The sequence below is a fragment of the Chionomys nivalis genome, chromosome 3 (genome assembly GCF_950005125.1).
Source record: "Chionomys nivalis chromosome 3, mChiNiv1.1, whole genome shotgun sequence".
Lineage (NCBI taxonomy): Eukaryota > Metazoa > Chordata > Mammalia > Rodentia > Cricetidae > Chionomys > Chionomys nivalis.
The window spans coordinates 19,591,576-19,604,886 of record NC_080088.1 but is presented as its reverse complement, the minus strand read 5'-3'; the positions used below and the strand labels follow the sequence as shown (position 1 = coordinate 19,604,886).

The 13,311-nt window shown below is 38.1% G+C and overlaps 1 protein-coding gene across 2 annotated transcripts in view; it reads left to right on the top strand.

The window, feature by feature from the left end:
* Nucleotides 1–13,311, top strand: part of Cxadr (CXADR Ig-like cell adhesion molecule) — a 54,330-nt gene that overhangs the window by 39,631 nt on the left and 1,388 nt on the right. Inside the window, exon 7 of one of the 2 annotated variants that reach the window (XM_057764082.1) lies at nt 92–275. In XM_057764082.1, the coding sequence (XP_057620065.1) occupies nt 92–275 (184 nt within the window). Of the gene's footprint in view, nt 1–91; nt 4,371–13,311 lie in introns of those variants that run through there. The other variant, XM_057764080.1, reaches the window with a different exon arrangement.

Here is a 13,311-nt window from a genome sequence, read left to right as displayed (position 1 = left end):
TTTTTTGTACTTACCCTTAATGCGTAGCTTACATAATTGTAGGTTTTTAGAAACTAGCTTTATAGCATGTGTTGGCGACTTTATTTTGCAGGGAAGATGTGCCACCTCCAAAGAGTCGGACATCCACTGCCAGGAGCTACATTGGCAGCAACCACTCCTCCTTGGGATCCATGTCTCCTTCCAACATGGAAGGGTATTCCAAGACTCAGTATAACCAAGTCCCCAGTGAAGACTTTGAACGTGCTCCTCAGAGCCCGACTCTGGCACCTGCTAAGGTAGCTGCCCCTAATCTAAGTCGAATGGGGGCGGTTCCCGTGATGATTCCAGCACAAAGCAAGGATGGGTCTATAGTATAGAACTCGGCGTCTCTCTCTTCTGTTTCCCATGGGTCGTTTCTTCTCTTTATATATCAAAACTTATTCTAGTCTAAATTTTGTTAACAGCAGCCCCAATAAACACACACACACACACACATACAAAGTTAATAAACTATAAGAAACACATTCCACAGATTTTCTTTCATTATAGTGAAACAGTAAAGACTTAATAGTAATGGCATTTATCATCTGGAAAAGATGAGATTTCTTAAGTTGATTTCAATGGCATCTGAATAAATAATGCTTAAGAAAGATATGGCACTTTTAATATGTCATAGGTGAAGAAATTTGTGAATTTACATACTTGCCAAATTGATACTTGAATCATCTAAAGATGGTATTTTGTAGTCTTATTTAGTTATGAACAATAGTATCCCCTAAATTTCAGAAACATCCATGGAAAAATGTCAACATTTGAATTTCTTTTATAATCTTTCTGAGAATTCTAAGTGTATTTGGGATATCTCTCTAAGAGTAGGAGACACTACAGTGTTTTAGAAATGACTAATTTCATATCTGAGTCATTCATAAACACGAAATGATTCCTTTCTTTCCTTTTTGTTTTGTTTTGACATAGGGTCTTAGTATGTAGCCTAGGCTGGCCTCAAATCATGATCCTTCTGCTTCAGCTTCCTGCATGCTGGGATTACAAGTCTGTGTTACTATCCTGGCTGTAGAACAGTTTCTTACGTATTTTTAACTGATAGACTGCAGAGGCAACAGGAAGCAGTAACTTTTTATGTGCTATAGAAAAGAAACACATTTGAGATTCAGCAGAAGCATTTGCTTCTACCATATACAGAGATGAAACCCTGAGTATGTCCCGTGCCTCAGGTCCTGTGGACGTCTGCAAAACTGACCAGACAGATTGAGGATACAGGATTTGTCAGTCCATAACTGAACACTGGCCTTCCACTTTCGGTGATGTTTTGCAATTAAAAAAAAGAAAGAAAAGACAACAAAAAATGTTAATTTATTATCTGGCAGTTATAGATGAGAATTCTCTAATTACTGATTTTTAAATTTGTATTTTTGTTTTGTGGCAGACTGTACTGCATATTTTATGTTGTAGAGACATGTAATGTAGGCTTATTATCTGGAGTACAGTTCTGGGAGGTTATTTTTCTCCAAGACTCAGTGAACAAATATATTTGAGGCAAGTTAAGTGTCTTCCACCAGCCCTGAATTCCAGACTTGGGCAATGTGCTTGCCGTCCTGTGGCCAAACCTGCCTATTAGGTCTCACAAATCAAGTTTGAGTCTTAATTTTGTGAAAGTGACTTACTCTTAAAAGAAATTTTAAAAGGAGTAAAGGGAATACTCCTATCTGCCAAATGTATTAAATATAGTTTTTGTAGAGAAAAGTGAATTTATTGTATTTCCCTTAAGATTGTGAGGGAGTGTGTAGAGTATAATGAGCCAGCAGTTTCTTTATAGTAGATATAGTCTGTAATATAAGATTTCATTAACTCTAAAACCTTTCCCCCAGGGAATTGTTTTCTGTTAATCTCTTCAGGTGCTGCGCTGGTAAATGCTACATTAAAAATTAATGTTGCATGCATTTACAATTAGGCAGAGTATTGTGTATACCTTTTAATGGTGAGTTTAAGCTGAATGTCCATGTAATGGATTAGTGTACAGTTTTACATATTTGGAAGCATTTTGTAAAGTAGGTTCTAACTTCACATGAAATTACTTTTTATATTTGTGTCGTTTCATCTGTGCCTTTTTGGGTAATTTAGTTTCGACTATGACTTCCTGGTGCCTATGAGCTGGCTATCACCTACCTGGAAGGTGCTAGAGGTGAAGGTACTATTTCCAAAAGCACATCACTGTGACCCTTTTCCGCCTTTACAGTCTCAGCCTTGCCTCTTCTCCTCTGCTCTGTTTTTGATGTCACTTAAGTGATACCATTGTTTATATAAAGATTAAAAAAAAATCACACACCCAGTACTCTTTTGATTGTTTCTGATTTATAACAATAGCCACGTTTGGCTGTCAGATATTTGGCATTTTTATAAGATCTAACAAGAATAAATTAGAATGTAAATTCTAATGATTTTTACATAATGGAGATTATGCTAGGTAGAAATTACTATAGATAATAGATGTGTGTAATCTTTTCCTTTCCTTATACTTTGTATTTATTTAAAAATTTAAAGGCAAAGAAAACCTAGAGTATCTGAGTATTTCAGTCCAGATCTGTAGCAACTAAAATTGGAAAGACAAGCTTGTTTGAAAAACAAAACAATAAAAAACTGAAGGGGAAAAAAGAGGTCAATAAAATATAGAATCAGTGATACAGTTAAATTTTAGGCTTTGGTGTGCAGTTATTCTCATTGTAAGTTTCAGTTAGTTTCCTAAACAATTCTCACTGACGATTTTAACTGAACCAGGGAGCAAGTATCTCAACTTAATACTTGTGATCAAGAGTTCAACATCTTAATTAATGCGTTCAAACTAGAGCACCAGCAAGTCAGTGCCAGCACTGTCTTCACAGCAGGCCTTTTTTGATTCCACGTTAGACATCAGAGACTTAGAACCATATTTTAATGTTACATGGGGCAATCTGGACAGAAATGACACTGGATTACAGTCTGTGCCTGGAACACAGAAATTTGAGTATTGTTATTGATAATCTTACCACTATTTTCCTGTTTGAAAGCCTTCCCTGTCGCTCACAAGTCTTGATTTCCCTGACCAGTTCCATTGACAAGCATTTCCTTCAGTTTGAGTTATCTGCCAAGAATTAGAATAATAAATAACACAGACTGAGTGTGTTTAGGGGGAAGGATCCATATTGACTATGGAAATGCCTGTGATTGTACGTGTATCTTTGATCCCAGAACTCTAGAGGTGCAGGAAGATCTTGGATTTGAGGCCAGTAGCCAGTCGAAAGCAAGCCTGAAAGCTACACTGAAAGGCCTAACACCTGGGGCTTGAACTCAGTGATAGAGTGCTTTGCCTCGAATGGCAAAGACTGGGGTTTGAATCTGAATTCTTTTAAGGAATTTCAGATTGAGCCCTGAGAATTTAGAATTTAAGTGAAGAGGCAAGTAAACTTCTGATTAGAAAGAACTGAATGCATGGAGTTGGCTGTTCTTTAATGTGTGACTTATTAAATACCTACTGTCTGTACACAGCATGTAAATTTGAAGCTATGTGAATGTTCATAGGTTTTCGTTTTCTTCTGAGTTCTGTTTCAACAGTGAGTGTTTAGAGTGCTCTGAGCTGCCTTATTTTATGTGGCGAATGCTTTAAATGTGTCACTTGCAGAGTAGTGTGTAGAAAAATGCTGGCACAATTTTAAGTGGTTTGTGACATCATATATATTATATGTGTACATATCGTTATAACATCCTTGTGTTTGGTAGTATAAATGTTCTGGGCAAGTTTTAGTATTTCAAATGCCTCTGGATATTCCAGCAATAAAGGCAACATGTTCTGCAGTAGAATTTGTTCTTTGTCTACTTTGACTCTAAAATAATACATATTTGAGCAAGACTCCATTTGAAAATATTACAGAAAGGGAATAATATATAAATTTGTGAGTTGTGGTTATTTCTCTTTTTGGAAGACCCAAGCATTTATCTTCTAGAATTTGATGCTAAGCTCTAAGATCAAGCTTACAAAATATATGTCAGAGTTTGTAGTTTAGAATACAGACACCATCAGCTGGCCTTGGTATTAGACACCAAAGGCTTTGCCAAACATGAGCTCTGTGGTTTCTGCTCATTTGTTTAATGACACCTGTGTTAAGAGGATCACAATTCACTGATTGTCTTATTCTTGTCCCTAATTGTGAATTTTGGCAATAAATACAGTTGTACTAAGAATACAATTTGACACACCCCACATTTGCAAGGTACAGTATGGGTAGTGTCATTTTCGGATTTTGTCTTACAAAAATTTCTGGCTTACATATCCAATGATACAGATATTAAAAGTTTGTAAGAACAATTTTGTTTAAAAACAGCAACTTGCTCTTAGTTTTGTGACCTTGTGTACTTTTGAAATAAAATGAAGAAAGTAGTCCTCTGCCTTGTGGTGTGGCTTTATTTTGCTTTTACAGACATCTACTAAAGCTTCAGTATGCTTTCCTGTATCTTCCACCCCCATATCCCTTGAAAAAGAACAAAGGCTTATCATCATAGTTTAAATACATAAGCCATTCTAGTTTATGTGTTTGCTAGTATACAAAATGAAGCTTCTGGAATCCCATAACTTTGGAAATAATCCCGTTTTTCAGTTGAACCAAAAGTATGTATAAATACATTTGACACAGACATGTTTTGGTCCCTCTTGCTGCATTAAAGGATTGTTTTATACTGGCCATTTATAAAGAAACTCGGCTAAGTTATGGAGGCTGGGAAACCCACTCCATAGCCCCAGGAGAATGTGGAGGGCTTGTTCTATCATGTCTTCCCAAGATGGAATGGGACAGAGGAGTTCATTCATGCCTTTCCATAAGGACATTCACTCCAATCAAGAGGGTGAAGCCCTCATGACTTTCACTTTCCAAACTCTTTTCTATTACATTAGCCACTGAGAGTTCACCGAAGAATTTCAGGAGAGCATACATTCAGGTCACAGGAACAACCCTTATGGTTTAAAGCTATGTTTTATAGGCTTGAAATGTTGATTTCAAGAAAAGGGGGCTGCTGAAGTTCCTGTAAGAATGTTAAGGAATAATTTGGATATTAACTAAGTTTTCTCAGCCTCAACATTGTCAACATTTTGGGCAGAATAGTTACGTGTAGGCAACTGACCTGTGCACTATGGAATGGTAGTGGCTCCTACTCAGTAGATGTCAGTAGTGCCCTTGCCTCCATCCCAGATGTTACAATGAAATGTCTTTAAACATTGCTATTGTCCCTGCACTGCCTAGGGTAGAAGTCTAATGAGGTCAACTTGAGTGGTTTTACAGTAAATGTGCAGTTTTCTTCTGGGGCTAACATGACAAGCACAGGATATAAGGAAGTCATGTTTGAATTCTGATTGCTGCTTGCTTCACTTAACTGCAGGTTTCATGGAGCTTAAGATGGTGATAGTCACCTACTTCATGAGATGTCAGGTTTTAAAGAGAACTGACATGATTGAGAATTTTTGCATTTATCTTTGACATCTGAGATGCTGACAATGATACACAGAATTTCAAGTCTGAATTTCAAAGTCCACATACAATAAAATGCCAAGTGAAACTACAGTGGATAATTGAATGTCTTTAATTCACACCATACTGACTTAATGAATCTAAAGATCATGATACTCCTGGCTAATTGAGTCGAAACTGACTAAAAACTGAAATACTCAAAGTAACTTATTACTAAAGAAAAAAGAGGTCTAGTATATGTCTAATGCATAACTGAATATAATTCCAAAATGCAGTAGTGTCGAGAGTCAAAAGATCAGGTCAGGCCCAGAAGGCAAGCTCAGGTTTATTTAGCTTTGCAGGTGTTTCTGAAGTAGAAGTGAAGTCACTTCACTCTTTAGTGTTGATAAGCATTTGTACGGAAAGGAAAGGTGCTGTCTTACGAGAACAGCAAAGAAGTGATTTCCTTGGTTGATTTAAAGAGCTAATAAAGGCTTGAGAAATAAATGCTAGTCAAGGTAGCATGTAGGCTGATTTTGATATCCTAATACTTCTTTTGGTATAAAAATCTAGGGAGGCCTGCTAAGATACCCAGAACACTACTCCTTATACTCTAGTTTTTAGAATGCACTAGAGCACTATGTCAGTGGCCTTCAAGTCTATGACTGGTCTTGAACTAGTTAATGAGTGTGAGTTCTCTTTATGTAATTGTACTTGTTTGCTAGGGCTTTCTTCCATAACTACCACAACTGGTAAGGCTTAAGTAGCAGACTTCATGCCTCAAGAGTTTTGAAGAGCAGAGGGCCAGTGAAGGTGGTAGCAGGGACAGCCCCCTCTGGGAGCTAGGAGATGGTTCCAGGCATCAATATTTGGCTTGTCCATGGGTCTTCTCCCAATTCTCTTCACATTGTCTTTCTTCTGGAATTCCTGTCTCTGTCCATATTTCCTTTTTATTGTTTGTTTTTCAAGATGGTTTCTCTGAGTAGCCCTGGCTGTCATGGAACTCGCTCTGTAGACCAGGCTGGGATTTCTACCTTCAGCAGCTTTATAAAATCTGCACAAACTAGGTGAAAGCATGATTTGCTTTGCCCTTGAAAAGAAAATGCAATTAGGTGACATACTGGGCCAGTTGTTACACACTATTCCAAGATGAAATTTGGCCTCTGGCACTGTTCTTTTAATGTTAAAGTAGGGCACTTTCCCTATCACATAGTCCCAGAACTGTCAAACAGCAAGAACATTTCCAGGAAGCAATGGGAAGACAAAGGAATCAAAACCAGCAACTGCAACTTGTAGACTATTGCAAAGCTGAGAATCTTCTAACACACACCAGGATTTTCATGTGAAGACTAGAGCAATTCACAGAAACAACATAACATAAATCTAAATTAAAGTTAACCAAGCGGAGATGAGGTCTTGCCCTGACGACCAAGATGCTTGCTCTCTGTCATGATCACAGCAAAGCATGTGCTGTGTGTTAACAAGACTTCAATGTGTTTGAGTTTGATTGAAATTTCTTATGTTATGGGCAAGCAATATGCCATAGTTAAGTGAAAGTAAGTTAGCAAGTCAAAATTTACAAAAAAAAAAAAAAGGAATGTCAACAGACTTTAAAATGTTAAAAGAATGTAACTGTCTATGATAGTTGCAGGAATGACACCCAACTTTAAGAGATAGTTTTGGGGTGGTAGTTTATGGCATTTTCTACAGCACACATTACTACTGCAAATCACGCACTTTGGCACTAAGGCAGCACCTGAAGTCCGTCAGTACATCTAAGACACCAGTGATTTATTTGTTCATGCCGAAAGGGTGAAATGGACTCAACCACCCCTAAAACACCAGGGACTGCCTGTTTTAAATACATTTCCTTTACAGTTAAAGACGATGGCTTATGAGCCCTGTCAGTATATCAAGTACTACAAATGCTATGATTAAAGTTGTTTACCAAAGAATTATTTTGCTTATCAAAATTTAAAATAATGTAACAAACTTGTGTTTGTTTTTGTCTAGATTAACTAACTTTCTATTGTTTTTGAGACAGGGTCTCACTGTAATCCAGGCTGGCTTCAAATCCAGTCTCCTGGTCTCTGAGCCTAGTCGTGTGCCATTTGGTCAGCATCTCTCTGCTTCTTAGGCACATGCAGCAGACAGAATCAGCAGGTTATACTATCATGCAAGCCTGAAGCAGGTTTCACTTGCTAACATTTCAGGTGATAGAACTAAAAAGCTGAAAAAAAAAAAACGACAACAGTTTGAGAAAGGCCTTCCTTTGTAGTCCAGTTGGCCCGGAACCCACTACATAGCCTTGGCATTTAAAGAACTCCCCTCCCCCAGCCCAAGCTGGAGCTCAAACCCAGGGCCTCACACATGCTAGGCCAAGCACGTTTGACAGTCCCCCAGGTCTCTACTTCTACTCCTGTGGAAGATGCACTTAGCTGTTATCTATAATATGGAAAGCCATGTTTGTCCTTTCATACACAACCCACATTTGGCTGTTTGGTTGAATTTTACTGCTTTACTTACAATATAGTGAAAGCTGGCAGTCAGGAGATGAATTTGTGTTTCTGGACTGTGGAGGGGATACTCCCTATCACCACCAGCACTTTTATAAAGGGACATACTGAGACACTTGATGCCAAAGTTCTAAGACATCTGCAGCTTAACATCTAACGACAAAGGCTCATTAAACCAATTGAGGAACATACATAATGGCAGTTTGAATATGAAAACTAAAACATGTATAGAAAGAAAAATGTCCCCCTCTACCCTCTACAATTTCAGCAGTGGCTATACCAAAGGGATGAAGTGGTTTCTTCCTTTTGCAGATACTACTTCTGTTAACATAAAAACAACTAATAAAGAAATGTTCATTGTACACAACTATGGAAACTTAAAAATTCCTATTACTATAGGAAGGGTTGCTTCAGACTGTAACCACTAACTTTTCATATCAAGGGGACATTACATAGAATCCAAACTTTAGCTTTGACAAGATTATCTGATGCCCTCTTGTGGCCAACTTTTATAGGTGTTTTTCATTGAAGTCTGGCCTAACCGATCTATCAGAATAATACATACCTCATTGTTTCCTTTTTTAAAAAAAAAAAAAATTACATAGTATTATTAACAGTTTAAGACTGCGTAAACTTCTATCACCCATCTCTTAAAATCATGTGTCCTAGAGTTTCAATGTCCGAGTTTAAAGTTCCATAGCTACTGTGCCCTGACAGCATAAATACTCAGCTTTCTCTTCTGTATAAGGTGGACAGTATTAGGACACACACAGGTTTATCATGAAATGGAAATCACTTATAGTACTTAATTCCCAATAGGTTAGGTAAAATATTTTGTTACATATGTGCATACACATGAACTACCATAGTACTGATATTGATTCCCAGGTTGCTTTTTTTTTTTTTTTTGAGGTAAGAGCCTAGCCTTAATAGTGTAGGCTGGCCTTGAACTTGCAGTCTTCCTGTCTCTGCCACCCAAGTGCTGAGACTTCATGAATATACCACCCTGGAAAGCTAGTAAGGAGGGTCTATTAGTCCTATTTTCTATATTCACTTTCCCCCTTTCAGGTACCTCATAAACACACCAGGTATTAATACTCACCAGGCAGGCACCAGTGTCTTACATTAGTCATTTCATAATAAGTTCTAAGCCAGGCCTGCTGGCTCATGCCTATCATCCCAGCACTGGGGTAGAGGCAAGGAATTGGGAGTTCACAGTCATTTTCAGCTATATGGCAGTTTGAGGACTGGACTGTCTGGGACACTCAGACCCTGTACCAAGAAGCAAGCAAACAGAGTCTTCTAAGGCACACTCTATGCTCATCCCCTTTGGAAAGTATTTTCACCAGGCCTCTCCTAGTACTGTGGACGTGTCTTCTCTTCAGTAGACTCGGGTCATTCTTTCACTGGCTTCATGCTGCTGCTCGGCATGGATGGATTAGTCCTTCACTACTGCACATTTCAACACAGCATTCTGTATAGAGACTCTTTCTACAAGTATTTCCATAGGCTAGCTCATCTTGCATTCATTAATAATAAATCCAGTAAACTTAAAGCACTTTAAAAAAATTGTCTTTTCCCCCTCCAGTTAAAGTGTTATGGAATCACAGCTTCGAGTTTAGTGTTCTGTGGGATTTCTTGAGTGTGTGAAAGAGTGGCCTCTGATGCTCGTGCCTACTTTCGGACTCTTTCCTTCTGTCCGTCTATCTTGTCCAACTCCAATGTATTAGATTTTGTTTTATCATAATGCCATATTATATTATCTCTTAAAAATAAAATTAGGCCGGGCGGTGGTGGCGCACGCCTTTAATCCCAGCACTCGGGAGGCAGAGGCAGGCGGATCTCTGTGAGTTCGAGACCAGCCTGGTCTACAGAGCTAGTTCCAGGACAGGCTCCAAAGCTGCAGAGAAACCCTGTCTCGAAAAACCACAAAAAAAAAAAAATAAATAAAAATAAAAAAAATAATAAAATAAAATTAGCCTGGCGGTGGTTGTGCACGCTTTTAATCCCAGCACTCGGGAGGCAGAGGCAGGAGGATCTCTGTGAGTTCGAGACCAGCCTGGTCTACAGGAACTAGTGCCAGGACTAGGACAGGTTCCAAAGCTTCAGAGAAACCCTGCCCCCCAAAAAACCAAAAATAAATAAATAGATAAATAAGCGAGAAAGCTAGTTAAAAAAAAATTGGAGAAATAATGCTCACCAGAAAATGCAAAGAAATAAGACGCAGAGCAGAAAAATAAAATCGTCTCCATTTAGCCCTTTTCTCCTTCCTCTGAATACACGGTCCAAATTCCTTTATTCAGACAATGCACACTCCACTGCAGGTGGGACATTTTCATGTCCCCACCTCCAACACTTTGTCATTTTAACCCTTTCCCAGTCACACAGCACTTTCCATGTTACTTTGAATAGATGTTTTACATTTTATTTAGCTGCTCACTTACTATGCCTGTTCCTTTTTGTTGTTGTTACCCAAAAATATATTACAGTAGAACTTTTACATAGTAGATATAGCCCCCCCACTTAAATACTAAATTTCTCAGAGTATAGGTGCTAGGTGAAACCATGGGGTTCAAAAGTGTACTTGCCTTACAAAAGGTTAGATTCCTCTAAATCTCTACTTATCCACAAGTCCTCAAAAACAAGGGTCATTACCTTTAAAATTATATTTAATTTTTAACTGATATATCACAAAGATGTGTGTACTTTTAGGGTACTATGGGATATTCCAATAAACAGATACATTTATGTTTACACAATAATTGGGATTACTAATCCTGCATGTCTAAATAAATCTTTCAACCCTGATTACTAGTGAAGCTGATACATACTGGTCTCAGTACTACAGAAGTGATACATGAGATAGCTAACAGCAGAGATGCTTTTCAACATTACATCTCACCGATTTACATTTTATGATCTCTACTGATGTATGTAAATCAGAAGTGGTTAAGTCCTATGAAATTTATAAGTTCTCAATGATTATTTGTAACCCTTATGAAAGTTCTTTCTGTAAGCTATTCCATTTAGAGGGTAGAAACAATTAAGATTTTTAAATAAATTGTTTTATGCAATAAACATCAAACGACACCAATAATAAGAGTGACATTATTTGCTATAAGTCCCCATGCTTATGATGACTATTAAATGTTTCTATTTTGGTGTACATTGAAGATGGCCTTCTGCTATACACAGGTAGCAATTTCTGCAATGTTTAGAGTATACACATTTTACATGGGAACATCCATATTAACGCTTCACTAACCAGAGTCTAATTCCAGAGAATATACGGGAAAATGTTGGTAAAAGTAATGTTAACATTGTATTCCAGACTAAGTTACCCAAAAATTGATAATTAAGAGAAAAGCAGACGTGCTCATCTTGGGCATTGCTCCTGTTCTCTTATGTGTGATCTTTCTCCTGGAGAAGTAGCTTTCCTGTCCTCCAGGCCACACTGCTGCTGAAGTTTGATTTACAGTTGAAACAAAACTGCTGTCAAATTTTTAGTACCCTTTCTCAGCTATAACTGGATAGTTTGTAACAACGAACTATGGTTAATATAGAAATTCTAATGTCTTGTATTAATCATAATCTGCCTAGGTCTCTCTGTCCAATCTTGGTCTGATACCTGCCCCCCCTCCCCCGTTCCCCAATAGACCGTACACAGGAAACAAAATATAGTAGTGCTGAGGCACCACGGGGCACAGGCATTTAGGTCCTATCTATTTTAAATTAAGGCAAAAGTTATTCAGCTTGCTGTCATCTTGGACACCTTTCACTTCTTTCAGAGTCCTTATTTAACTGAAATAAAAATGGCACAAATCATGAGATGATTATGAGGAATAAACAAATTATCACAAAACTGACAGATTAGACGTTAATAGAAATGCTTTACTTTAGATTAAATCATAATGCACTCAGCCAGGCAGTGGTGGCATGCGCCTTTAATCCCAGCACTTGGGAGGCAGAGGTAGAAGGATCTCAGAGTTCGAGACCAGCCTGGTCTAAAATTGAGCTTTTGGACAGTCAAGGTTAGAGAAAACCTGTCCTGAAAAACAAACAAAAATACAAAAAAAAAGGGGGGGGGGACTGTAGTTTAGATATAGTTAAAAATATACAACATAAGTAAACACTTCATTAATGATATTGTAGAACTCACCAAAGAACATTTTTTTCCAAACATCCATGTCCAACTTTAACCTCTAAAAAGTTAGAGCTTTGCTGTTATACCTACAAATACAAAATGGGGAATTAAACAAATTATCATTTTTCATTCACAAGCCACTCCTGCTTTGAAGCCTCTCATGAAGGTTTGAAGCTGAACTTATGCTGTTGCTGTCAGTCTTCATTTAGATCAATCCTGTAAGGGAAACATTAACTTGGTCTTAATTTCCATTACGGAGTACCCCATGCCTACCAGAACTTAAGAGCCAACTGCTGAGTGGTAATTTGTTTTCAATAGTTAGAGACTGGAAAAGCTTCACTCCTGAAAGCTTTACCTTATATGAACTTAAACTCTAAAACAAGCTAGAGTAAGAATAAAGGTTAAAGTCTTATATAGAAAATTATCTAAAATGCCTATAAATTAAAACTTAGCTTTCCCCAGGGCTGGAGAGCCAGCTTAGTGGTTAACAGCACTGGCTCTTGCAGAGAGCCCACATTTGGTTTCCAGAGCACAGGCAGGATGGTTAAGAACCATCTAACTCCAGGGCCAGAGGACCTGATGCCCTCTTCTGGCTTCCCCAGGCATGGCACGTACAGGCACAGACATTCTTGCATACTAAAGACCCACTTACATAAAATTAAAAAAAAAAAAAAAAATCAATGTAAACATCGGCTTTCCCTAAGTATCATCATTAGGTTAGGCTGGCGGGGCTGATTAAGGATTCACTTCTGCCATGTTTATGGATTTCTGTGTATGCACATGCATGTACAAGTGCCGCAGTATTCACGTGGAGTCAGATGAGAACTTGCTGGAGTTGACTCTCCTAACGTCATTTGGGTCAGCTGGCTTGGTGGCAAGTGCCTTTACGCACTGAGCCATCTTGCTGACTGTTTTGCAGGAATAATGTGCAGAGTTCAATTTGGTGAGTGCTAAAATTGATGCTTCTCTTCCTGAATGGCTATCAAATTTCCCAACAAGTTTATATGCCTGTTAATATAAGCAAACTAGTAGAACAAATGCTGTCTTCCCCTACAAAAGTATTCCAAACTTTCCAACCTTGTAACTGCCCATAAATCTGCCACTATTTCCATTAAATCCAGCAATGACCTTAATAGTTAAGCTGATTTTTCAGTAGGGCATGATGACAGTCCTGAAGTCCTTA